General features: G+C 36.5%; 2 protein-coding genes and 1 long non-coding RNA gene across 4 annotated transcripts in view; 2 read left to right on the forward strand and 1 right to left on the reverse strand.

Moving 5' to 3' along the window:
• The first annotated feature begins 162 nt into the window (after positions 1–162).
• Positions 163–22,761, forward strand: rnf40 (ring finger protein 40). Of its 2 annotated transcripts, none has more exons than XM_087275446.1 (20): positions 163–252; positions 2,013–2,156; positions 4,234–4,401; positions 4,581–4,899; positions 5,944–6,141; positions 6,273–6,394; positions 6,613–6,759; positions 7,055–7,129; positions 7,866–7,985; positions 8,143–8,322; positions 13,822–13,957; positions 14,229–14,350; positions 16,435–16,697; positions 16,819–16,936; positions 17,038–17,187; positions 17,289–17,501; positions 19,548–19,673; positions 19,815–19,955; positions 20,045–20,146; positions 21,854–22,761. In XM_087275446.1, exons 1-20 carry the CDS (start codon positions 241–243, stop codon positions 22,028–22,030), a joined length of 3,033 nt encoding a protein of 1,010 aa, XP_087131572.1. In that variant the 5' UTR covers positions 163–240; the 3' UTR covers positions 22,031–22,761.
• On the reverse strand, positions 22,115–27,484 carry LOC147834494 (uncharacterized). The gene is made up of 2 exons (XR_015504274.1): positions 25,059–27,484; positions 22,115–24,201 (listed from the first exon to the last, which is right to left on the reverse strand). It is a non-coding gene; the product is annotated as an uncharacterized LOC147834494 (long non-coding RNA).
• si:rp71-1c10.7 overlaps positions 26,444–27,899 on the forward strand; it is a 9,559-nt gene continuing 8,103 nt past the window's right edge. Inside the window, exon 1 of the mRNA XM_087276535.2 lies at positions 26,444–26,626. Coding sequence (XP_087132661.1) covers positions 26,542–26,626 — 85 coding nt within the window. The 5' untranslated portion in view covers positions 26,444–26,541. The remainder of the gene's footprint in view (positions 26,627–27,899) is intronic.

Below are 27,899 nucleotides of genomic sequence, written 5' to 3' on the forward strand. Positions count from 1 at the left end.
TTAAATGAGAGTAATTTTTTTCACATTAGATTAAACGATACAAAAATAATAACACGACTTAATCATTATTTTGATTACATTTGTTTTTTACGATTAATAATATTAAGCCCAAGCTTTATGAACTTTTATTTTCACCTTTAGGGGGAAGTGACGTACAATTTCAGCCTAGAATGAAAGAGTCCACAACTGTAGGTTATTCAAATCGCTCACTTGAAAATGCATCTGTGAGATTTACAGAAAATGTCCAAAAAGGTATGAAAACCAACTACGGCATGCTGTTCACACATATGCGACGCTCTGTCTATAATGGGTTACTTTTATTTTGATAGTCAGTCATATGTCATGGTAGTGTCAGTGTTCACAGTTAAACGGTTCTTCCTGTTTTCCGGTCGGAGCGGAGGTTTGTTTATGGGTGCAAAGAAAATCACTAACACAAATATATTTTAACATCTATTTTTAGTAGTCATGTTCATAAAATGTAGTCTAATAGAATACGATGTATGATTAGAATAAAGTGCAATTTATAATGTATTAATCTCGTGGCTTTGGCGGTTGTTAGCTCGCTTGCTAGGCTTCAGCTAGCATCGAAGCTAAACTTGCTTCAAAACGTATCATTTACTTTAAATCAATAGGACAAAAAGACAAGTTTGCTAAACAAAACGTTTGTTGTGTTTAAATCACTATTCGAGCGTCATTAACGTTTCTTTATAAATCAAAATAATGCATTAAATGTCCAAAGGAAGTCCGCTGTGTTGGGCAGCGTCAGTATGACAGAAGATCTCATGATTATGAGGATTCATTTTGGATAATCTCCTTATTTGTTAATTTAGTTTTGTTTATTGACTACAAGTTAATATCGTGTAAATAAGCTATCTAAAGACGTAACAAAACAAAACAATTTAGAGCAGTGTAGAATTATATATTAGTAAAATACACTTACAGAAGTAAGGTGTTGTAATGCTGTGCTACAGTGTTATATTGTTTAATTAAATGTACCCATATTGGGTTTCTGCAGGTCTTTAGAAGTCATAGTTTGACTTTCCATATTTAAAGGCCCTTTAAAATGTTTTATTCATTAGTTCAGGGCATAAATATTGCAAAGTAAAGTTCTTGATGTTTTGTCTTCTAATGCAATGATCTAACATTGTTAAATCAAGATATGAGAAATCCCAGCGTTATGGATGTGACATTTGCAGTAAACATTGACAACATAAAGTCTCAGAGAAAGTATATGTAAACGGTATATTGAAATATCAGTTTATATATTCCAAAACTGCTAACCACAGATTTATGGCATCAGAAAAATATAAATCTGTAAACATATTTTATGTTTTAAATCAGCAAAATAAACATGTTATGGATGTGACCAAAAAATCTGCAAGTTTACAGTATGCAACATACTTTGCAGAAATTCTGTGAATTAAACTGCACAGTCCAAAAGAAAAAATGCTAATCTAAAGGATTAGGAGTTGTCTCTCTGTAGAACAAAAGTGATTAATTACATTTTATTTGACATTTTCTGCATCTATTGAGGAAAAAGCTTTGTTATGGATGTGACAGATGTGAAATTGCCACTTGTGTGACTTTGGTAAATCAAATTTAAGTGTTTGAAATCATTTACAGAAACATTATTGTGTATTTTTGGAGTCCTGAAAATACAAGCCTACACAAAAAAAAGGATTTCACTATTTTGGTGAAAACTATATTTTTTTCATGGTAAGGTTGACATTTGCATGGAATTGCTCTTATATTGTAATGGCTTTAATTATTTAATAACCTTCTTAAAACTTACAGAGTAGTAAAATAACTTTCTTTTTTTTTTGTGAAACCCTTTCAGAAAGTTTTAGAGTGACAGTGTCAGCCACCGTTTACATTTGCTTGCATCTTTTTAATGCATTGAAAATTGATAATAACATTTTTTTTAATTGTAAGCCATGCAGGTTTGGAACTACATTTGAGTGAGCAGATGATATCAATTTAATAGGCTGTCTAAAACAATGTCCATTTCATAGGGAAGCATGTCTGGTGCAGGGGGTGGGAAGCGCCCCTCAGGAGGGGACAGCCCTCCTGGCCCTCCTGAAAAAAAGCTGAAGAAAGAGGAGAAGACTACCACAACGCTCATTGAACCCATCCGGATCGGAGGAGTTTCTTCTACGGTTTGTTAAAATCATTGTAAAACAATTAAACCTAATTATATAATCTACTTTTCAGAGTTTTTAAGATCAGACAAGCTCACAACTGTTTGCACTCTTTTTACACCTGTTTTTGTGTCACCATGTTGTGATTGGATTAACAAAAACACATTAGCACTGTGTGTAAACAGGGCCTAGTATGCTGATTTTGGCTTAAGAAAATTTTTTTTATTATTATATAGCTGCTTTTCCACTATCGTGCCAAACCGTTCTAAGAACTCTCTGATACGGTTATAGTTGCTTCTCCGCTGAGCCTGGAACAGCGTGGCACGATTACAAACCGTTCTCAGCCTGGAATTCTCTGCACGGTTAGACAACCGTGCTGAACTGTGCCGACAGACATGCTTAAAATCATCGATGTCCACAATCCACAACATCCTATATGCGTGGAACACGAACTTGCAGACTTTTTGAACAGCGAGAAAATAAATGCATTTTTTTTTTACTCAAAGCCCAGACGGCTTGTTTTGTAATGTTATGCCGGCTATACCACCTGAAGGATGGTTTCAGCGTGTTGTGAATGTCGGCCATCACCGTAGAAAGTCAAATCTTTTTTTTTATTGTTTGGACTTTTGTTTGAAAGCTATATGAAGTGGCACTGTTGCTGTCCAAGGTACTGTTTTAGGATTTAAATTATAGTATATAAATTCACCAATAAACAAGTCAAATGAATAAATAAAATAAATATGGATTCTTAAATGTCTGTATTGATTTTACTGAAAAAATATTATCAATACGTTTTGACAAATATTTTATAAAAATAAAATGACCGTTTTTCAACATTTATACGATTCAGTTAAACATAAGTTGGACATAAATGGGGCCACTTAACATCTTTTTTGTGTTTTTTTTTTTTTGTTCTCCGATCTTTAATATATTCTGGATAGCTAAGCAAAATATTTTCTAAAACGTCAAGCAGGAATTTGTCTATAGCTTGTTAATTATGAAGAAAAAAAAGTATAAATGTAGCAAAAATAAAAATATAAAAATACAAAGATAAAAAGAGTAGTAGTTTGCTCAATATAATTTTATATCCTGGTATGCTGTGTTTCATATTTGCTTTTTATTTCTCATGATGCATTCATTATTTAATGCATCAAGTTTAAATGGTTATATTTTACCATCAAAATGTATATTTTATATCATTATCAACTTTTGTTATAAAACTGCTGTGTAATTTAATTGATTAGTAAAAATTAATTAATTTAGATGTTATGTTTTTTTATAAGTGAAAGTGCCTGCTCGCTTTTGACAAGGCCTGTCCAAAAATATATTTCTGCCACTAATACAAATCCACTGTTATTGTTGCATTATCATTGTTTATTTTTCTGTTATGTATGGATATTTTATATATATTATTTATTTTCTCTCCAATTATTTTCACTCATCACATTACATTTTGGTCATTTTCCCTCCAATTAAAATTTGCCCAGAGCAACATATGACATCTAAAGATTTTGTGGGGTGGCTGTGTCTTGTAGCTATATTTAGCATAGGAGAGAGTGGCATAATAGTGTTTAGTCATGCGGTTGCTTTCACTTTTACACATAAACATGAAAAAACTAGTTTCGACCTTTATTTAAATTTAATTTAACAGAGGGAGCTGTTTATGTTGCATTACCAAGGCAACAACTGATGCGTTTTGTGTACCTTTCCGAAGAGTTTTGTTGCGGCACGACAGTGGAAAATGAAACCGTATCTGTGCTGTTTGGCACGGAATGGAACGATTCAGCATAAAGTACAGTTCAGTTCAGCACGAAAGTGGAAAAGCGGCTTATGTTGAAAACTATTTAATATTTTTGTGGAAACGTATATCTTTCTTTCCATGTCAAAATAACACTAGTATGAACTTCAAGTCTTTTACTGTCACTTTTGATCAATTCGACACTAACTTGCTGAATAAAATATTGCTGAATTAAATATTGTACATGTGGGTTTTCATCTTTCTGTCATATGCTTTAAAACTTTGTAGACTAGATGGATTCTCTACACTGTCTTTTGGAAGTTCTACAATTTTATTCTTAATTATTGTCTTTTGCAGGAGGAGATGGACATGAAGGTCATTCAGTTCAAAAACAAGAAGCTCTGCGAACGTCTTGAACAGAGGCAGGCTTTGGAGGATGAGTTGAGAGAGAAGATTGAGAAGCTGGAAAAAAGGCAGGCCACCGATGACACAACTCTGCTTATCGTCAACCGCTGCTGGACTCAGGTTTGCTGCTTATTCTTTATTCCACTGCTGTTCTTATTTGCTGTACTCTACCTCAACATAAATTTTTTTATTACAACAGATTATGAACGTTTAACAAAACAGTGCATCAAATGCATGACACTTTCATAACATTTAAAAGTACTGTTATAAAGACTCATTTGAACTGTCTGTTCTCACAGCTGGAAGAAAACATCCATGAGTTGCTGCAGCATGTGGAGCCTAAGGATGCCCCAGCACCGGTTCAAATCCCTGCCACCCCTCCTGTTCCAGCAGACGCTCCTGTTCCTGCTGTAGCCCCATCACCTGCTCCTGAACCGTCTGCTCCACTGCCGGCTCCAGTGGAGGGAGAGGATGGGCTCCCGCAGCCTTCAGTAGCAGCTGAAGGAACGGAAGATCAGCAACAACCATCACAAGAAAAGGAGCAGCAGCAAGAGCAGCAACAGCAGCCTGACTCTGTCGAGAAGTCAGCAGAAGCACCAGTGGCAGATGAAATTCCAGGTAAACATCATGCATAGAATATATAGCGATTTAATGTATATATTTATATGTATATAACATAGTTTATTAATTTATGTTTTCAAAACGTCCTCTGCAGCCTATTTGAAAAGTTTGCTGCATTGTATTTGATACACATTTTTAAAATCTGCTACATATATTTGTTGGTCTAATTTTCTAATTGGATTAATTTTAATTAATTTTAATTACTCATTTTACTCATACTTCTTTTATTACTTATAATGCCCAAGACATTGGTATTAATATTTAATGCTACTTTTGTGCCTTTATTAGCTTTTTTCTTGCCTATTTAATGGGTTAAAAAACTTAAATTATTCCATCTCTACCTGCTGGTGAAAGAGCAGCTGGCGATCTTCAATCTGCAATCTATGGCTTTTCCCACAGTTCCCGGATGTAATGTTGAATTTTAACAGTCAAATTTGAACCACTGAATTTATGGAAGTGAAAATTTGAACTGAAATAAAATGAACTGAAAATTGTCCTTTGAATATTATACATCATATTTTTAAAGGGTATTATTGAATATTTTGTAAGTGAAATCTGGAAATTAAATATGATTTATTGAATTTATAAGTATGAAAACGTGTTTGAAATATTTTTTGTTGAAATATTAACAGCTTGAATAAACAGATATGTTAAATTTCAGGACCTAAAAATACAAACCCTGAAATTCAAGTCATTAAAATGCAAGAACCTGTTAATTCAGTGTATTATTTTTTTTATTTTGTGTTATTCAACAAGCTTTTTAATTTAATACTTTTGGCATTGATTTTGTTCCATAGTGCAGCCCTAATAAGATTGAACCACATCTGAAATAAGCATCATCAGCATATCTAACAGTTCTTTCAAAATCAAAAAGCATAACAGAAAGCTTCGGCAACTCACTGTTTTAAGAAACACTGTGCTAGGTCACATTGAGCCTCTTCATAGCCTCTAACTTTACCATTCACTTCAAATTCTTTATTTCACTTGAAATGAACCATTTCATTAAATTCTAATTTATTTGTTTGATCTTTTTTCTTGTAGCCCCTTCGCCTCTTCCACCTCTCAGTGAGAGCGCAAAGGCTTTTCTGGCCATTCTGGATAACAGCAGTGAAGAGGAGCTCACACTGCAGCTGCAGGACAGGATGCAGTTCAGCAAGGGTGCTGTGGCCTGCATGGTCTGCATCTTTGACCGTCTGCATACCAGCATTGACAAGCTGTGCACTCGAGTCGAGTCTGCTGGTAAAAGAAGTTCATTTTGTGTGGTTCAGTTCATTTAGTGTGGATTTTAAGCAGAAACAAAGCGTCAGTGAATGTTTTGGTTTCATAACTGTGCGACCAATTGCTAAACCTGTGCACTTTGTTCTTATCAGCATGTGAAGATGACAGTCAGCGAGACATAGCTACCACAAACCGCAAACTTCTAGAGGAAAATAATCGTCTGTATGACCTTGCATCCTCTCTTCAAGGGAAACACCACAAAATGTCATTAGAGGTATCGCATTCTGCCATTTTGTCTAACTGTGTTTTGTTTCATTGTCAGAAATACAATACTATTGAAAAGTTTTAGGCGAGCAGAGGTTTATTTAATTGTCTAGAAGACTTTTTACAGTTAAGTGGTTTATAATAAATGCTGCCCTTTTAAATTTTGTTAATCTAAAACTGTATTTTAAAAGTATGTAGTGTCCTTAAGATATGTCTTTGTGTCCGTAGTATAATGAACTGGTTGATAAAGTTACGAGTTCTGAGACTAAAGTGTCTGAGATGGAAACTGCGGTGGAGGATCTGCAGTGGGACATCGAGAAACTCCGTAAGCGAGAGCAGAAGCTGAATAAACACCTAGCAGAAGCTCTGGAGCAGGTAAGCTTTCTGTTCATCTCTTTAGTATTCTGTTTAATGTCATCTTCTCATTTTATATTTTCCACGCAGTTTTTTTTTTTTTTTGCTATCACAGAGCACAGTATTATTGTTTATTTTGAGAAAAGGAATGAGATTGTTATGAGATTGAATTAAGCAAACCAATTATATAGTAATTTGTTAAAATATTATTATACGATTATTATGTGGCACATTTATTATTATATGTTTATGTGGCACAACAAATGTTTATTGGTTATTTTCCTGTATGTTTTTTTTTCCCTTTCCTCCAAATCAGCTTAATACTGGTTACCATGCTACTGGCAGTTCTGGTGGATTACCGGGTGGGCAAATCACACTCAGCATACAGAAGGTAAAGTGTTATTTTAGTATTTATCATGTATGTCTACAGCACTTATTAATCTTTGTTTGAAGAAATTAAATTGTTCATGTTAGTTGACCACACATTAGTTTTACAAATACAAATGTGAGTTTTAATAAATAATTATTGAATCTAATATTCACAAAAATTAATAAGTGATGTATAAAAGGGGGTTCGCGGGGTCTTAAAGTCTTAAAATGTCTTAAATCTCAAGAGCAAAATTTTAAACCTTAAAAAGTCTTAAATCTACTGAAATGTTGTGTTGTAGGTCTTAAATCTTTTTGTAACAGGTCTTATTTTTTCTCTCAATTTTATTACTATTATAGACTGAAGTTATTGAAAGCTATGTTTTGTTGTATTCTTGGTAAAGGTTATAGGATTTGTGAATGGATATATTTGAAAATTAATTAAAAAATCTTAAATTATTATTATTGTATTATTAAATGTATTAAATTTTTATTATTTTTTAAATGGGCAGGTGAAAATCATCTCTAGTTGGCTTATTTAAAAAAAAAATAGCATTTAGCCCTGTTTAAGTCTAAAATTTCAATTTAATATAAAGTGCAGCAAAAATATTTTTAATACTTTAATACTTGACTTTTAATACTTTACGTTTTTACTTTTGTTGAGTAAACAATAATGACCCATATAAAATAGCATAAAAATGTTAACTGCAATCTGTAACAGTAAGTCAGTTTTGTTTAATGAGTATTTCTCTGCCCTGCAGTTTGAGTCTCTGAATGCCGAACTGGAGCAGAATCAGGAACTTGCCAACAGCCGCATGGCAGAGCTAGAAAAATTGCAGCAAGAGCTACAGGAAGCTGTTCGGGAGGGCGAGAAACTAAAGGTGGCCAAAGTTCACTAAAAGCCTTTGCATTGCCCGATGACAATAGTTTTCTTTCATGTCTCAACTTGTTTCCTGTTGAAGCAGGAAGCTGGGTGGGGGCATATCAAAAGGATTTCATTTTTCCTGGTGTATTACTGACCTCTGTATCCGTTTGTAGATGGATCTGAGGAATATCCCAGAGGAAGTGTTGAAGGAGACGCCAGAGTACAAGTGCCTCCAGTCTCAGTTCTCTCTGCTGTATAATGAGTCTCTGAGTGTGAAGACGCAGCTGGATGAAGCCAGAGCTCTGCTGCTTACAGCCAAAAATGCTCATCTACGACAGATTGAGCACATGGAGGTGAGGAGGATTGTAGTTTAAAAGTTATTGCTGGTACAAGATTTTCAGGGCCGACACCCATCCAATCACCAACAATTCGTCTTAATAAAACCGTTAACATGTTTTTTATTTATTAACTAATTACAGATATGATTTAATTATCTTACTGTTATGTTATTTTGTTACTCTTAAGGCCTTTGCACACTGAAGTCTGAAATTTTCACTGCAAGCAGCATCAACTGCCTGCCACACTCTCTTATATTATGCACTGTTTGTCATAAAATTATCTGTGGCTCAAGTGACATTTTGTATTTTGCCTTTCGATTGTAAGGTGGCTTTGAACTGTCAAAAGACTTTTCAAAGCACTCTTTTAGATACGAAAAAGGGAAAAAATTTTTACCTGGTTCAAATTTTTTTATGACAGACAAAGATTTCGGAGGCAGTATGTCAATGCGATTCACAAGTCAACGTTAGATCAAATTTATTTCTCAATGTGTGAAAATTACGGACAAAATTTCGGATTCAGTGTGATTCAATAACCTTTAGTGTTATGAAGTGCTGTTACAAAAAAAACTATATATGTATGTATAACAATATTTTGCTTATATTTTGACACGTTATTTAAAACATGTAAAAAATCTAAATTAACATTTTTTATGAACCAGGTAAAAATCTTTTCCATTGGTCAAACCAAGCCATTTGAAAAATCCTCTGCGTTTAGCCCTAAAGTATAAAATTCAATCTTAATTTTTTTTAAAAGTTCTTAAATTTGACATTTTGAAAGCCGCAGAAACCCTACCTTTGTTAAAATGCACAATCTTTAATGCATTTGATTACTTGAGAATTTTCAATGCAAACCCTGAATAAAGAAACAGACATTTTAATAATACCCTGTCATTATAGACTAATTGATAAATTGTTTTATAAATTCAATTGATTAGACATGGTTTTGACAATTAATTAAAGGAAAATTAAATCTGAAAAAACATAGTATTTGGTATAGATAAAACCGAATTTCTAAGAAAAACAATATAGAACAATGGAGAAGAAATAAAATGTAAGCTAACTAAAAATGTCCTAGAAATCAAGATATCTCATCTCGTCATTTTGCCTTCCAAGGATGCTGACTTCTAAAGTATACCTTAACTTAAGGATCTTTAAAGGTTTGCACTGGAGAACAATACAAATGTACTGACTGAGAACATCCACTTGCAGTGCAATTAGCGCTTTCGATAAAACGATAATGACAGTTTGATAATTGCTCGATAATATTGCGCAAGCATTTTGCAGCCTGCTCTTCCGACTGCCGCACGCCGTACAAGTTTACAGCCATACAGTGTTAGTTGCACTGAAAGGAGTAAGAAAGAAATAAGGTAAAAAAAGTTCAACGACATTAGCCGCATTTCCACTATCGGGCCAGTGCGAGCCAGGGCTTTAATCGTGCCGGGTCGGGCCAATAGCCCGGGAGGTTGAGAAATGAGGCCGAAATCATGTCGCGTTTCCACTGTCGGGCTCACAGATTGTCACGCAAACACCGCCCACAGAATGTCCCCCGAATCAAACGTCACACAACCCGCCCACTTCAGCGGGAATGAGGCAGATAAAGCACACCATAAAATCATCACGAAACGAAACCATTAAAATGAAGACAACCGAAACAAACAAATGACATGTTACTGTACAGCAGTACTGTATTTCCATTCATTACATTTGTTTACTCGCCGACCGACTGTTGGCATTGTGCATTGCTCTCGCCACTAACAGACCCATCACAGTGAGCGCACCCGTCCATAATATAAAGCCACAGAAATTCTCCTTTATAACTCTATATAGCACGTCTTATTAAGTGTTTCCGGCACATGAAGAGCGAGTAGCCTAATAAAATATAGCCATATTTGTTGCGCTCAGCAGCTATTCACTAAAGCTCTTCATTTAAAGTTTCATTTATAAATTTAACCACATCATATAAAAACATAAACAGTCGTTTGAGAATATAGAACACATTTTGTGTTTGGGCTTTCCCCCAATGCGTTTTATATATATTATGAAACAATAAAACAAACTATATATACAATAAAACAAATATTGCTCTGTTTGCGCGATTAGATTAATATCGTCGTATCCAAATACTTTATAAATAATATTTCAAACCTTCTCTGGTGTTTATTGTTTTTAGAAAATATCTAAAATCTTTTTTTATTTCAGACAGGTCTTTGTAAAATGAAAGTTAGGCTATATGTGGCTTTAAACGGTTTGATTTATGTATTGTATATAGGCTACCTACATTGTTATAGCTAGCTTTTGTTTATTTTATATTGGTTTATTTATTTAATGCGATTTTATTTATATCCGATATTTGTAATTCTTTAAATTATATTTCAATATAGCTTAGGCTATTTTATCAAGAAATGATAATATTTTGTTTAAAGTCTACGAAAGTGGGCACGTAATTTGATATGTTTTATGTCGTTCTGTTGTATTTATATTGTGTATTATCTCAATATCTGCCCGCTCGCGGCATCAACAGAGCTGTAAATGGAGCGCTCTTGCCCGGTCTCACACACAAATACAGGCATTTAAACGCGCATAAACACACCTTTTAAACTTGACAAAAACTCTCGAAAACCTTTATTGTCTGCTGTGTTTTTCATATGGTGTAATGATTATTATGCGCTATTGAAACAAAGGAGGACGCAGCAAAGAACGTCACTATAAATTAAAACTATCTTATTGTTTTATGCAGCAGCCTTATATTTAAAAGGGAAACATAAGGGTGACCATATGCAAAAAGACCCCAGACTATAAGGCCAGATGTTTTCTTTCCCTTATTTCTTTATTTGTTTGGCACATGTACTCATGTGCGATCAGAAAACTGCCCGTCTCTCCTTTCACTCTGCCCCGAAGCCCCAGCTGGCCCTCCTTGGCCCAAGGTATTCGGCGGGCCGAAAAAGGCCGGCCGCTGGCCCCAAAAAAGCCCCGCTTTGGCCCGATTAAGCCCCGGAAGTGACAGTGGAAACGCCACTGGCCTTGGCTCGCCCTGGCTCGCTCGCTTTAGGCGCGATAGTGGAAACGCGGCTATTGTTGACAAGAAACGTCACTATTTCATGAGCTACTTAGTTTTTCGCTATCCGACACAAAACAGAGCAACGTGAACCGCAAACTACTTAGACGACTCGTGTCATCAAAAGCAGGCAACACCACGACCTGTTTCACCATGTAAAACAAGACCACCCTTATAAAGATGCTAAGAAATTACAGACATAAACAAGTGTTGGCAAACCAGCGCAGCTACCCAGCAGAGTCTCATGTCATCATTTTCGAAAGCCTTACGAGAAAAAAACCCCCTGAAAAGACAGACGGACAACACAATCTCAATCACATCTCAATGAACACTTGATGCTTGCTGTAAACTACAGCCTGCATCATTTAAGGGTATTTGTTAAGACAATAATAAGATCTTTTGATGTCAAGCTTATGTTTCCTTTTTATTAAAATATTTGTTTTGAAATCTGTAATACCACAATTGTCTCTCATGGATGGTAAAAGAACCAGCCTTTATATATTTAAAGGACATAATCACAGAGGAGAAATCAGATGCTCAAGATATAATCTTTAAAATAATGACATTAAAAATGCAGCAAATATATGACAGACGTTTAGAACAGCAACAGCTTTTTTTCCACGGAGCCAAGTATCATCCACCCGCAGTTGTTTAAGGGGGACACGAACTAAATAAATATAAATATATTTCCTTGAAAATTTATCTTTTTGTAATGAATTTCATTTTGTATGATGTGTAACTTAATTTTGATGTATATTTTGTTGGTCAGATATCTACAGCATAAACAAGAGGAACGAATAACATCTGAGGTGAAGTGCTTTAACACAAGCCTGCTATATGCTTTAGCGCCAAAACAATTCATAAAACTATTTTTATGGTTTCATTTTAATTCATTATCTAAGCGCGGTCTGAGCAGCATGAACTGGACAGTCTTTTTGCAGCACTAATAGATTTCTTGGGTTACCTTGGGAGAATAAACTTGGATGGCGCTCAGAAGCTCGCTGTGTAAACGGAGGCTCCCCGGCTCGCTCCCCGGATGTTTTCGTTGTGATGCGTGATTTGTAAATTGAGAGTCTGCATACGCCTATTTGTGCTAGTCTGTCAGACAAATTTGGTTAAAACACGCGCGGATATATCAGAGATATGCGCATAACAAGGTTTTATGCAACCCGCAATATGGGATGTCAAGAGGGTGACAGCATAAGATAAACTGCACACACTTGATGATGTAATGCGTGGATGCGTCTCAGCGCAAAGCATAACTAAACCTTTACATGTCCATGCTTAATCAGTCATCGATAAGGTTTATCAATTAAAGCGTTATCGACAATCAATAGATCATTAGCATCCCTAAATAAAATACATTAAAGTATATTTCACCCTAAATTCACCATACTCACCATAAAAAGGAGAGTTCATCCAAAACTGAAAATTCTGTGACTATTAACTCACGTTGTTCCAAACCAGGTTTATTTTTTTTTCTGATGTTGAACAATAATATCCAATAGCTTGTAGGTAATGTCTTTGGTTGTTGAAAACTTGAACAAGTAAATGCTGAATTAAGATTGTTCTTTTGTTTAGTATTTTATTATTTATATTGTCAGACAGCTAAAACATTTCACTAAATGTGTTAAATCAGCTGCACAAAGCGATTGGCATGCTGAAAATCTTATATAATTGATAGATATAAAGATTTTACATTTATCGAGATAAATATCGATATCGACTGATATGAAAAAAATTATCGTGATAATTTATTTTGCCATATCGCCCAGCTCTAAGTGCAATAAATGTTTTTTTGGGGAAATTCATACATTAAGCTATTCTATGTAAAGTGAGTTAAAACAACAGATTTATTTTAAGTTGGAACATTCAAACTCTAGTGTTCCCAATACAGATGGTTCCCATGGTTCTTGTAAGTATTTGAGTTTCAGACCTTGAAAGTTCTTCAAAACATACACAGGACTGTGAAAGTGAAATTGAATTTGCGTATGGGTTTATTCTTAAATTAAAAATCTTAAATTTAGATAACACTGACATGAATAACTCACATGAATGAATATATATCATATACTGACATAAATAATGCACATTTTGATCAATATTTCAGAAACTGCATTTAAATATCCTAAGTGTAAATAAAATGTTAAGTACAGTAAGGACACAACATATGCCAGGTTTTGAATTACAATGGTGCTTTATTTAAAATTAATCATGCTCTTAAAAGTCCTTTGAAGCTGCTGATTGTGAAAGCTTGGTATTACAGACAACCCTGTGGGCTTTGCTAGACATTTTCATTTTAAGGCCATTCTGACGTTTTGTGTTCTCTGTGATTTATTCCTCAGTTTGTTTAATTGAAGATCTCAAATGTACATTTGTTAAACACTGCTGAAGACATGTGGAGGTTATATCCTGAGTGTGCTTCTTGTAAATGCTTGAATGTATTTCTGTTGTACTAGAGCGATGAGTTGTCCCTCCAGAAGAAGTTACGCACTGAGGTCATTCAGCTAGAGGACACACTAGCCCAGGTCCGCAAGGAGTATGAAATGTTACGGATTGAATTTGAACAGAATCTTGCAGCCAATGAGCAAGCAGGTAACGTCATTTCATTTTATTCTTTATGGTTGACATGCTCGGCAGGTTCAGTTCAGTGGGATACATTAGTGGAGTCTTTCCCAAAGCCCATTTGTTTTACAGTAACCAAGGCTGCAGCAAGGAAGTCCGTGGGGGCGGTGTATCCTGTCATCGTTTCCCTGATTGTTCGTGGTTTTGGCTGGGGTTTACTTTATGCTTAGCGTCATAAAGATGCCTGTCTGTCATTGTATTTGACTGACTATCAGCATCACCATCTCCTTCTTTCTTTCAGGCCCAATAAACAGAGAAATGAGACACTTAATCAGCAGTCTGCAGAACCATAATCATCAGCTGAAAGGAGATGTGCAGAGATATAAGAGGAAATTACGTGAAACACAGATGGAAATAAACAAGGTATTGCTCATACTGGCTTTCATTGACAGTTTTATGGTTTTTCACCATTTCTGTTTTTTGGCTGGAAACATACAGTTACAAATATGTTTTTCCACCATGAGAAAACAAAGAAACATACATTAACGTCGTTGTTACATATGCAGAATGTGTGTCTACATATGCTGAAAGAGTCTTTTCATATTAAAGCTAATGAATGAATGCAATTGTATTGAACTTTTAACAGTGCTATACACCCAAAGTGCTTTATTCATAAATAATTTAACAAAGCTAACCATTACTTAATCTTGCTAGCTAATTATGATTAATGATACCAAAATAAATTTAATTAAGTTTAACCCTTCAATTCACAGTTTATGAACAAATTTATTATATATATTTTTTTCTATACATTAGATGAACAGACTTTTGAAAAATTGATTATTACAGGTTTATGTCAGTAATTAAAAACAACATTAATTTTGATGCATTACTATTTTTGTTTTTGCAGTGTCACTTAAAATATATCACTAACAGATAGGCAAACAACTGTTTATACATAGAAAACAAACTTTGACTTACATACTAAATACACACATAATTATACATAGATTTTATTACACCAAATTTTCAATTATTTATTACAACAACTCCAACTGAGAAAATGGTGCCAAAATAGTTAAATACTACTAATAGAAAAATTAAATAGCCTTTTTGTTCTCAAGGTAATAGGGTTGTCACGATACTGGAATTCAGTAGCAATAGATACTGAAGTTTTAAAAACTTGCATTTTCTGCAAACGTTCTTAAACAGCGCTGATTTGCCATTGTGCTTACATGCTCAACAAAAATGTCTGTGATTGGCTGTGAAGGTCTTCGGTTCATCGAACTCATCGCTGTTGACTGAGTGTAAACAAAGATACAGGGACATTGAAGCATTTTAAAGGCGTGAATCATCAGCATATTGCTCTTATGTCAGCTTATAGACAAACCAGCTGATTGACGTTGACCTTCCAGTGTCCGTGTATCTGTGTTTACACTCAGTAAACAGCTGTGAATTCGGTGAACTGATGACCTTCATGGCCAATCACAGTCATTTCTGATTAAAGGCTGATTTATACTTCTGCTTCAAATGCCGGCGTATTCTATGGCGCTGACGCATAGCCCTTCGCCGTGGCCGTCAGCGTTACTGACATGCACCTCTCAAAAAATGTAACTACAAGTCGCAACGACGCGTAGCGCAAGCTCTGTGATTGGTCGGCTTGGTAGCACTGACGAGTCTGGTCGGGACTGAAAGCCGCGCGAGTGGCGCTAGCCCAATGGAGCGATTGTTTACAAGTGTGGAGTCCTGTGAAGGAGCTCCGTATGGAAAGTTTAGTTTTGTGTTTACCTCATAGTTAAAGTTGTTGCACGTCCGCCAGTTCCTGCCTCAAAATGAGCGAGTTTGAGCCACTTGTGCATCCAGGAAGTGTTCAGGAAAAGCAAAACAGCAGCGAAGAAACTCGACACAGAGGAACATTTACACTTCACTGCCAACTAACGTTTCGGAAGTGTTAATGCAGACCAACAGAGACAGTGTGCAGAAGTATAAATGCACAGCTACGCGCATTGCATGCGCCGTGGGTTACGCCGGTTACTTGACGCAGAATTATAAACCAGGCTTAATACGTGAACACAGTTTCAAATCAGCGCTGTTTAAGAAAGTTCTCAACAGCGTTCAAATGTTCACAGAGTTTTTAAAATTTCAGTACGGATTGGTAACTTGATGGTAACTTGTTGTAGCTAACCTAAAATGAAATGCATAAGAAAGTTGGTGGTTCATTCCACTGTTGCAACCTCTGAAATAGAGACTAAGTCGAAGGAAAATGAATGAATGTTTAAAAGTGACTCATTCCAAACCTTTTCCTAATAAATATCTTATTTTCTTTATTTGTAAAATACATTACTTTGATCCAATCAGTTCTACAGATTTCTCAGGATGAAAGTAAAAAAATAAAATCATTGCGCACCATTCAGTGCACTTTTATCGTATATGTTGAGCTGTTACCGTTTTCAAATGATCGTATTTTCATGAACTAATGTAATACTGTCGCTCCTGTTGTTTTTCAGTTGAAGTGCCAGAGTGGAGAAGCAACTGCGCTGATACTGGAGGAGAGTGTGGGTGATGGAGGTCTGGAGGTGAAGAAAGAGGAAGATGATGATCAGGAGGAGGAGGAAGAGAGGAGGAGAGAGCTGGAAAGACAGCGAGCACGTGAGCGAGAGCGGGAGGCGGAGAGAGAGAGAGAGCGAGAGAGAGAGCGGGAGAGACAGCGCAGTGAGGAGCTGAAGAGGAAGGACTCAGACACTCTCAAGATGCTCAGGGCAGAGCTCAAGTATGTGTCATTTTCTGCCTACGTCTGCTCTATTTTAGGCAACTATAATATCACATATTATGTAGCATTTAATGAACTTTGGATCTGAGTCACCCACACATCATTTGTGTCATGCCAACAGAAAAGCTCAGGAGTCTCAGAAGGAAATGAAACTTCTGCTAGACATGTACAAATCGGCACCAAAGGAGCAGCGAGATAAAGTGCAACTCATGGCTGCTGAAAAGAAGTCTAAAGCAGAGGTAAATGGGCTTGGCTGTCTTTCTGTGTGGCAAAACCATTAACATGCAATTCACTTGGGGGTGGTCTTTCCCTTAATGCTAATGTCAACATTGCCTGGTAGGTGGAAGAGTTGAGGCAGCGAGTACGGGAATTAGAGGAGAGGGAAAAGAAAGAAAGCAAAAAGCTGGCAGACGAAGACGCTCTACGCAAGATTCGTGTGGCCGAAGAGACCATCGAACACTTGCAGAAAAAGCTGGCTGCTACTAAACAGGTGAAGTTAGTTGTTGTGTTAGAATCTTTTTAGAACAACGTCTGTAATTTTGAAGCAAATGCATGCAAGGTTATCTCACCGTACCCATGCGCACCTTTCAGGAGGAAGAGGCTCTGCTGAGCGAGATGGATGTGACTGGACAGGCGTTTGAAGACATGCAGGAGCAGAACAGCAGGCTCATGCAGCAGCTGCGAGAAAAAGACGATGCCAACTTTAAACTAATGAGTGAGAGAATCAAATCCAACCAGATTTACAAGCTTCTGCGGGAGGAGAAAGAGGAGCTGGCAGACCAAGTGCTCACTTTCAAAACCCAGGTGCGCAAGAGAAAAAAAAAATTATACAGGGGCCCATTCTGATTAAGGCCCTTGAAATTTAAAAGGGGGCGACACAGACTTTCACAGAAGGTGGGCTTAGATTTAAGGTGTGCCCAAGTCAGTACATTGTTCAGAGGGCCCTGAATCCATAGCTGCACCCCTGCACTTACATGTGCAACCAATTTTTATAATCATAAAGTTGTGGGTTGTATTAACTTGTTGACTATGGCTTTGTTCAAAACATCCCAAAAGTAATTCTTGACAGACATTTACTTGTGCCTTACAGTGGTCTACTGATTGACAGCTAAATGGAGAGCATTGGTGTTAATAAAGTCAATACTTAATTATTACAACATCAATATATTTTACTAATTTCAAGAGTTCACACCTAGCTGATGATTAGTTACAAAGTATGTTTGGTGTGCTGGCGCAGGAGGGAGTCGTGAGCTGATAAGGTCTTCGAGCCCAGGGCTTCCTCCCTTTGCATGGCGAGAGGGGAGTTTGAGCTCAGGTAGTTCTCAGAAACTTCCCTGCTGTAGTAGCTAATGAACGGATAGGGATTGCTATTAAGATATAACTACCTACTAGGAGCACATCTATGATGCCGGTTTTGGATTTAGTCAGTTGATTTAGGTTGTGTGTTTTTGGATGGTGAGAGGAAACCAGGGGGCACAGGGGAAACCCACGTGAGTACGGGGAGAACATGTAAACTCCACACAGAAATGTCGGCTGGCTTGGTAAGGACTAGTAATGTTCTTGCTGTGAGGTGACAGTGCTAACCACTGGGCCACTGTGCCACCCATCTAAGAAAGGAGGAGCAGTAGGGGCGGAAGAGGGGATTTCTCTAAACGAAGATGGCTGTGATATGGAACTTAAGGTATTTATAGAGACTAAGGAATCGTCTAATTGGTGAATCCTGAATTGGCTAATGCATGACCAGCTGTGTTCAATCAGAAGCGTGTGCTCCTCTTGAAATTAGTTTATAAATAAACCACACAAAACGAAAAAGTGACCAACAACCTCAACTTTCAGATGCAAGTTTATTAATTACCTCACAAAATTAAACACACTGTGGGCAGCGAAACCGTTAACTATATCCTTTTGATGCTTATGATATCCGATAATCCTTTGAGATGTGTAGTTAATTCATTATGTGGCAAGATCATAAGATTATATATAATTAGACTTGGTCATAGTCAATTTTTGTTTGGAACTTTAGTGCACAATTAACGCAATATATGAATGGCCCGTATGATTTCATTTGAGCGAGAATGATATCGACTGCAACTTCCTGGCGTACATCATTCTTACAAAGTAAGGATACACGAGCCTGATCAGGTGACTTGTAGTGAACTGAACCGTACTGCTCAGTTGAAAAGAGGTATTAAAATGCATCCTTTCTCACTAGCTATTAAGCATGTTGTTTAGGTTAATTCATTCACTAATACAGTGTTTCTTTACCACGTTCCTGGAGGACCAACAACACTGCATGTATTGGATGTCTCCTTTGTCGGTCACACCCATTATAGGTCTTTTAGTGTCTGCTAATGAGCTTATGATCTGAATTAGGTGTTTTTGGTTAAGGAGACAAGGAAATGTGCAGAGCTGGTGGTCCTTCGGGAATGTGGTTGAGAAACACTGCACTAATAGATATGTGTCACTAAGTGGTTCCCAACAAAGTGTGATCAAACAAGAGGATAGACGGGTGATCACAAGAGATGCATGATAACATTAACTGAAAACTGTAAGGCATTTTAGCAAACCACTTAGTATCAGATCGATGAAAAACTCTGTTAATACCAGGTGTAAACAGGGCCCTTAACTACCTGTAATTCAGGGTAAAGTACCCGAAAGTCTAAAGCATCATCCCTACAAAAAGCAAATGTCTAGAAAAAAAATAATTGTGTGAATAGTTTGTCCATCCCTGCTTGAATGGAGGCCTCTCATGTCTTAAGGCAAAAAAGCCTGCACATAAAAGCAGTAAACAACTTCTGTTTTCACAATACTGCTGTGATTGCATCATCTCCTTTTTACTGCCCTTCCCAGGTGGACGCTCAGCTGCTGGTCGTACAGAAACTGGAAGAGAAGGAGGGCGTCCTGCAGAGCACGCTGGCCACGCTGGAGAAAGAGCTGGCGCTGCGCACTCAAGCATTGGAGCTCAACAAGCGCAAGGTAAATCCGGAAAGATCACAGACGCCCACCTCTGTTCTCATGTCCATGACAACCATGACTCAGCTTAACCAACCATTAGTGCACATTTCCAGATGTGTGTGTGTGTGTGTTTAATGCTTGTCTTTCTGCATGATGGCTCAGGCTGTGGAGGCGGCCCAGTTGGCCGAAGACCTTAAAGTACAGCTGGAACACACTCAGACCAAGCTGAGGGAGATCCAGGCCTCGGTACTAGACAACCGCACCGCCCGTGAGAGGGAGAGTGTCAACCTCAAGAAAGCACAGGTACATGGGCATGCGTGTTGTAGATGTGTTTGGGATACAGATGAGTGGGAAGAATGTGTAAAACATTGGTGTTCTGTTGCTTATTTCAGGAGGACTTATCCAGACTAAGGCGCAAGCTGGAGAAGCAGAAGAAGGTTGAGGTGTACACGGATGCTGATGAGATTCTGCAAGAAGAAATTAATCAGTATAAGGTGAAGATTTGCTCTTCAGTTATTCATTTGATGTATGTAATCAAAGGTTTAGGCACAGTAAATACTTTTTTTTTAAATTCTGGTTCAAAAAGGATATGATCTATAGTGATTGATCTATAGTATGGTGTAAAATTGACTTCATAATTTTACAAGATGTTCAAGTAATTGCTGTTTTTGTTGTTTTGAATAAGATTTACCAAAGAATCCTAAAAATATTCTGCTGGAATTTCTTAAATGACATTTAACACTTATTTTAAATTGTAATCATTTTTCACAATAGTTCTGTTTTGTGTATGTTTTTAATATTGTTATTATTATGTATATAATATACACTTACCAGCCACTTTATTAGGTACACCTTACTAGTACCAGGTTGGAGCCTATTTTGCATTCACAACTGCCTTAATCCTTCATGGCATAGATTCAGCAAGGTACTGGAAATAATCCTCAGAGATTGTGGTCCTTGTTGATATGATAGCATCACACAGTTGCTGCAGATTTGTCGGCTGCACATCCATGAATCAAATCTCCTGTTCCATCACATCCCAAAGGTGCTCAGTTGGATTGAGATCTGGTGACTGTGGAGGCCATTTGAGAACAGTGAATTCATTGTCATGTTCAAGAAACCAGTCTAAGATGATTTGTGCTATATGACATGGTGCAATATTCTGCTGGAAGTAGCCATCAGAAGATGGGTACACTGTGGTCTTAATGGGATGGATATGGTCAGCAACAATACTCAGGTGGGCTGTGGTGTTGACACGATGCTCAAATAGTATTAATGGACCCAGATTTTGCCAAGAAAATATCCTCCACACCTTTACACCACCAGCCTGAGCCGTTGATACAAGGCAGGATGGATCCATGCTTTCATGTTATTGATGCCAAATTCTGACCCTACCATCCAAATGTTGCAACAGAAATGGAGACTCATCAGACCAGGCAACATTTTTCCAATCTTCTATTGTGCAATTTAGTTGAGCCTGTGCGAGTTGTAGCCTCAGTTTTCTGTTCTTAGCTGACAGGAGTTGGCCCTGGTGGAGTCTTCTGCTGATGTAGCCCATCCGCCTCAAGGTTGGACGTGCTATGCATTCAGAGATGCTCTTCTGCATATCTCATTTGTAATGAGTGGTTATTTGAGTTAAAAGTAGTTTACCAAAACAGTGAAAATTGGCGTCACTTACACTTTTCAAATATGAACTTTTATAAGCAACTATTTTAAATGAAACCTGACATGTTTATGTCCCTCTAGTGAAAAGAAAAATGCATAGAATATTATTATAAGACTTGTTTCATTTGTATTAGACTTTTTTTTTCAAACACCATTATGACCTTTTTGCATCTTTCAACATCACTCTAGATTGACATTTGTCACAGTTCTGTCACACCAAAAATTTTACATTGCTGTACTTCATTGGTTATTATGGAGGACATGAATAACAGTAATGAGGAGTATCACAGCGACAGCTCTATTAAAATATATATGGCTCCCATTTTACTTTATCGTCTTCATCTTTCGCATCAAGTTTACAAATTTTTGTTCTTTCTTCTTTTTATATAATGTTAAGATTTAATTCTCTAAAGAATTTATATTTGCACTGTTCAATTTGTATGTCATTATAATGGATTAAGCATCTAAACATTTGACTGGAATAGAAACTGTATCACTATTATTTGTGCCTAACCTGACTTTTCTATCTTTTCTAGGCTAAATTGCGTTGCCCCTGTTGTAATACTCGTGATAAGGAGACGGTCCTCACCAAGTGTTTCCACGTCTTCTGCTATGAATGCTTGAAGACTCGCTATGACACTCGCCAGAGGAAGTGCCCCAAATGCAACGCTGCATTCGGAGCAAATGACTTCCACCGTATCTACATCACTTAATTCACTCTGAACCTTTCTGGTGGACTTTTTAACATTAGATGGGAGAAAAAAAGAAGGGATGGAAGTGGTCTTGAACAGGATTACCATGGTGTGGTATTTTAAAATGCTCTAAAGGGCCGCTTCCAGTCTCATCTGTGATAGGTGGTGCTAGTGACCAAACAGACAGTGACAGAATGGAAACAGTTGTGAAGTAGTCATGGTCTACAGCACGTAAGCCATGCTCCTTCATCGCAGAGGAATCCATTGAGTTGTGTGTTTTTCTGTTTTTCTTTGCATTTTTAAACTTATTGTCGACTCCCCATGAAAAAAAGAGAGGAAAGACTGTATCTGCTTCTAAATATCATAACTTTACAGAACATGACTGACTGATGTTCACACAAATTGTTTTGTTTTGACAATTATGGCCTTATCCGTTTAAATCACACAGTAACTCTATCCAGAAACACAGCCAGTTTCCATGGCGACACTCAATGTTACTGAACCCCTTAAAGTTTAGCAATGAACAGATGTGATGGTACTGGGTGGAAAGAATAGACATGCATAAAATTAGAAACATAGATGGTGTTGCAGTGACTTTTTAAAGGCAAAACAAACATATTCATGCTAAAGTAAACGTCTCAGCCGATTTAGCTTTAGTCCGGTACAGTATATACCCCAACCAGTTCCAGATGTATCCCCAACATGTCAAACTACTGCACAGTTTCTTTAAATAATAAAAGCTGATACAGGTAGTTGTGAACACTTTCTGCTTTGATCTCAAACTAGACAGCAGTTTCCCCTTTGCATTTAAAAGCGAGTGTATGGTTTGTCATGATTGCTTCAAAAATGAATTTAATGATGTTATTGTTTTACTTGGTGGAAAATATACATCAAAACTGGACTTTCCAAAAGCAAAACTCAGAATTACTAGTCTATATGCTGTCTTCCAATGCAATGCATGTTTTTTCAGATGGTTTAAACAGACGTGCTTACTATTAGAAAAGACTCGCTAGTGGAGTCCCGAAGAGGGGAGGGGGAAAAACACGTTTTTTTCTCTCTTGCAAATTTTTGCTCGGAATATATATGTAAATGTTTTTCATCACATTGCGCAATTGACCTTATGTTATTCCCCGCAGCCATGGTTTTTTCGTTCTTATCATATTTATAACCGTCTTGCTGCTTTTCCTCTCAGTCTGCGTTGTGTGAGTCTGCCAAACACTGAACTGTTGTTTGCTCTCTTGGACCAGAGACAGTGAATTACGTAGTTGGGTGGGGTGACTTTAATGTGCCTATTTTGCTCAAACATACTTTGTACGAAGAGCCTGGGGTCTCTCGTGCTCTTACAAAAAAGCACTTATTTTCCACATGTTGTGTTGGTTTAAACGCGCGCTGCTTTAGGTTGTTTTCCTGGTAAGTTAGGTCTGACATCATATATTCACGTCAATATGACCGCCGCCGATATCATAACGTCGTCGATTTCCTACTACAAGAAAATTGGTTACTCTTCCACTAAATGTGTCACTTCAAAGTAAAAACGAAACTGTTCGCAGACAACGAGTGTGTTGTGAGGCTGCCATCTACGGTGTCCCACTCGTGTTGTGAATACAGAGATTGTATGGCCGTGTTTCAAAAGTTGCCGATGTACACTTTTGAGAACTGAGCTTCGTTTTCATATGTGAAGGATTCCGCTTTACAACACAAGCCGGGATTCTTGACTGTTATACTTTTGCTTAAGTGCATTTGAGGAACGTCAAACAGAAATATTTTAGCCATTCATAATATCTTCATTCACATTTCTGAAAGATTTATGAATCAATGTTTCTGATTCAGTGAAAAGAATCGATTTATTTGTGCAAAAAAAGGCATGTTGACAATGTTTTGGGTTTGAAAATAATAAGTTCATCGTCATTTATTCTGAAATCAAACAACAGTGTATTTTTTAGGGTAATTTGAATTCTAAGTACATTTGATTTCAGAGCCAATTACCAAAAGAATTCTGATTCTAAATGTTCTAAATATTATGAGAAAGAAATTAAATTCTTATATTTAATACCAGCAGATGAAACATTGCATTGATTCGGAAGGAATTATAAAAGTTTGATTCATTAAAGTTAATTCGTGTGTGAAACAATGGAATATGCCATATGTTTTTATCTCATTCAAGAGAATTAGCTCAGTGTTCATAGGACATTCTGCCATTTATGGAAGCCCGTTGCCGCCACTGACTAATAAAAAAAATATATATATATATATATATATATTTGAATATAAAGTCAGAATTCTGAGTTATAAAGTCACATTTCTGAGTTATAAACTCAGAATTTCAAGTCATAAAGTCAGAATTTCAAATTATAAAGTCAGATTTCTGAGTTTATAACTCTGAATTTTTACTTAATAGCTCAGAATTCTGAGTTGTATTACCTGAAATTCTGACTTTATAGCTAACTTGGAATTGCGACTTTATAACTTTCTGACTATAAGCTGGAATTCTGACTAGGTAACTTGGAAGTGCGACTTTATAACTTTCTGACTAAGCTGGAATTCTGACTAGCTAACTTGGAATTGCGACTTTATAACTTTCTGACTATAAGCTGGAATTCTGACTAGGTAACTTGGAAGTGCGACTTTATAGCTAACTCGGAACTGCGACTTTATAACTTGCAATTCTGCCTTTATAGCTTGGAATTTTGAGTTTATAACTAGCTCAAAATTGCGACTTTATTACTCAGAATTCTAACATTATAGCTAACTTGGAATTCTGACTTCATAACTGCGAATTGCAACTAAAACTCAGAATTATGACTTTATAACCTCAAATTCCGACTTTATAGCCAACTCGGAATTGTGACTTTATAACTTATTCTGACTTTATAACTTGGAATTGCGACTTAAATTCAGAATTCTGACTTTATCCCTTGTTATTCTGAATTTGCTCAGAATTGCGACTTTATAACTCGGAATTCTGACTTCGTACCTCATTTTTCTAACTATAACTCAAAATTCGAACTTTTTTTTAGTATTTTTTTTTTTTGTCAGTCAGTGGTGGAACGGGCTTCCATAGACCATTCTATCATGCAATGCAGTGTGAATTCTTTTTACAGAACATTGTTTTAATGTCCTAAGCTGAAGAACCTTTTGAATTTTTTTTTTCTGGATAAGCTACAAGTGTTCTGGGAAATCAAGACTGGGCAAAATTGTCTCATAAATGTGGAATCAAAGAGTAGGCCTATAAGCCAAAAGATTGAGGACTAAATGCTTTTGATACAACACAAGAACCATGCTTATTCTCATTCCTTCTGAAAGCTACCGAGCAAACAGAACGTCTACATGTGGTTCCCATTTTTTTTTTTTGGGAACCAATCTAGAAATTCTGGTGATGTTCTCAGAAGAACATACATGGACCATGTTTTTGTATTATTTATTTAATCACATTGCTGGAGAGATTTTTTGTACCAACCTATATAGAACATAAAACAGACAGATTGATGCACTCCTAGAGAGAACATTCTTTACGTAAAAGAAAACATCACTGACAAACTAGAAAACAACCTACCAAAAAGTAACTCAAAGTCAGTGGCTTTGTGGAATGTACAGTAGTATTTATTTATTTTTTGCTTTTCATAGTGTTTTATTTTTAGCCACATTAATGTATAGCACTTTATCTTTTTGTTGTCAAACTTGTACATTAACGGAAATATGACACGTCTCTTAATTGTAAATGTCACATACAGAGGAAAAATAATAATAATAACAGGAAAATCAACCAAAAATGTGGGTTTGCATGAATGGGTTTACATGAATTATAGCTATTACACAATAGAGAAAAATCTATTTGACAAGGGTTTGTGTGTCCTTGAAAAGGTTGTCAATGTATAAATAAAACGGCACTTTTCTCATTTTAAGTAAGTTTAAAAGAGGTAACGAGTCAAATTCAGCAAGAAAAATATGAAAAAAAAACAAAGGAGATTTCTAGAAAGCTGATTATAAATAAAACATTTTGCATTCAGTACAAAAAGTTAAGAATGCATTCAAGAGACAACAACAAATTAGGATTTTCATAATAAAACAATAACATGTCTGAGGACAAAAGTGTGACAAATTTGTAAACTTAAAAACATAGGAACTTACAAACACAAACAAAAAAACAAACAAATGGGGAGCTGTTTCTTCAACATGTCCACAAAAAGATAGAACACAAACAAGCCAAACTTAACGCCATTAAAACAAACAACTTAAGTTCTCTGTTTTAAAAGTAGTCGGCTTTCTACTTTAATTTTAAGTCACGTTAAACGCCATCTACAAAGACAGCCCACAAGCTTTTGAGACACAGCCACACACAGAATCTCAGTACAGTACATAGGAAATGACTCATAGAGGAGTTGAACCCAACGCGTGGGTGTGGGCGCTATTAAAACAAGACTGAAAGTTTGGGGTGGGTCATTCACACGCGCTGCTTTTGCTATGCTAGAAACCCAGTTGTGGATTTTAATCTCTTGAAATCGCTGCGGGGATTTCAGTCCATAGAAAACTCAATGGATTCCAGTGCTACGTTGCGGTGTCTCTACTGGATTTCACTAGTGTTCGCCACGCTTATAAATGGAATAAACGCAGATAAAAGTAAGGATATTCACATTTACTTGCTTAATATCTTTATTGTATAACTTAACATACGTGTGAGGTTTGTTTTTCCGTTGATATGTGAAAGCTCCAACCTCTGTGTGTCATTTGTCCTCTTGCTAAGAACATGGACTTGAAGTCAGTGGAGTTAATGACGATGAACTGCCTCATTCGTAATAGCTTCCTTTACTAGTTACAGTTCCCACCGGTTCCGCATTCCAATGCTCTTATTTCACTCCCGCCCGCTCCATGGGTCGTATTGTGCCCAGCTGAGATCAGTGCAACACAAGAAGCTTCAGCTTTCCAGCAGGAACATGAGGCTTGCACTGCCTTTGTTACTCTGGAATGTGTATGTTACTCCTGGAACGGGTTTAAATGTAAAAACACAAAAAGAAGTCTGCTGTGGAAAAGGCATTAGGCATTGTCTTGGGTTAAGGTGCCCACATTAATGTCCTTGTTGTAGTTAATGCCTTTATTTAAGATGTGTAAGGTTAAGAGGTGTTACATTACAGCAAGACAATATTATTCATAGTCTTATAGATGTAACTGTGCACTTCAAAACATGCTTAGATCATCACAGTTCTCTAACAGAGGGGCCGAGACCCACTGGGGCCTCAAAAGCTGCCAAGGTGGCCTCAGGAAATTTTCATAAAACAACATGAAAAAATGTAATAAATAAAATATGAACAGTTTTACATCCAGCCGAGTTCTTCTGGTGCATATTACCTCAGTATTTATAGCTGACAAGTGCTTCATATTATATTATTTTCATTTACATAAAAAATGTTTTTGGTGTATGAAAATCTTGCATGTGGGTCACAGAAGAGACATTTAAATAAAGGCTTTTAATATGTTATTAAATTCATTCATTCATTCATTTTTCATTGGCTTATTCTCTTTATTCATCAGGGATCGCCACAGCGGACTGAACCGCCAACTTTTAATATGTCATTCAATTTGGAATATAAATTATTGCTACATTCAGAGACGGGCAGTATGCATGATACATGCATTTCAAATACGCATTTTAAGTACAAAACAGTATTTTGTCATTTGTATTCGATAGGGCTGATGAAAATGGCTTAAAATTTTGTATTAAAATACTTTAGTGTCTTTTATTTTTGAATTTTTAATAATACTTTGTAAGAGGTCTACATCAAGACATCATATACAGTTAAAGTCAGAATTATTAGCCCACCGGAATTATTAGCCCCCGTTTATTATTCTTTCCCCAATTTCTGTTTAACAGAGAGATTTTTTTTTCACAACATTT

Source organism: Danio rerio, chromosome 12 (assembly GCF_052040795.2).
Source record: "Danio rerio strain M-AB ecotype USA chromosome 12, GRCz13ab, whole genome shotgun sequence".
NCBI lineage: Eukaryota > Metazoa > Chordata > Actinopteri > Cypriniformes > Danionidae > Danio > Danio rerio.

What these genes read in the sequence shown, in the direction of transcription:
- rnf40 (XM_087275446.1), top strand. An exon ending in AGCTGGCTGCTACTAAACAG is followed by an intron (nt 17,188 to 17,288) that starts GTGAAGTTAGTT and finishes CGCACCTTTCAG; the next exon opens with GAGGAAGAGGCTCTGCTGAG. An exon ending in TGCTCACTTTCAAAACCCAG is followed by an intron (nt 17,502 to 19,547) that starts GTGCGCAAGAGA and finishes TGCCCTTCCCAG; the next exon opens with GTGGACGCTCAGCTGCTGGT.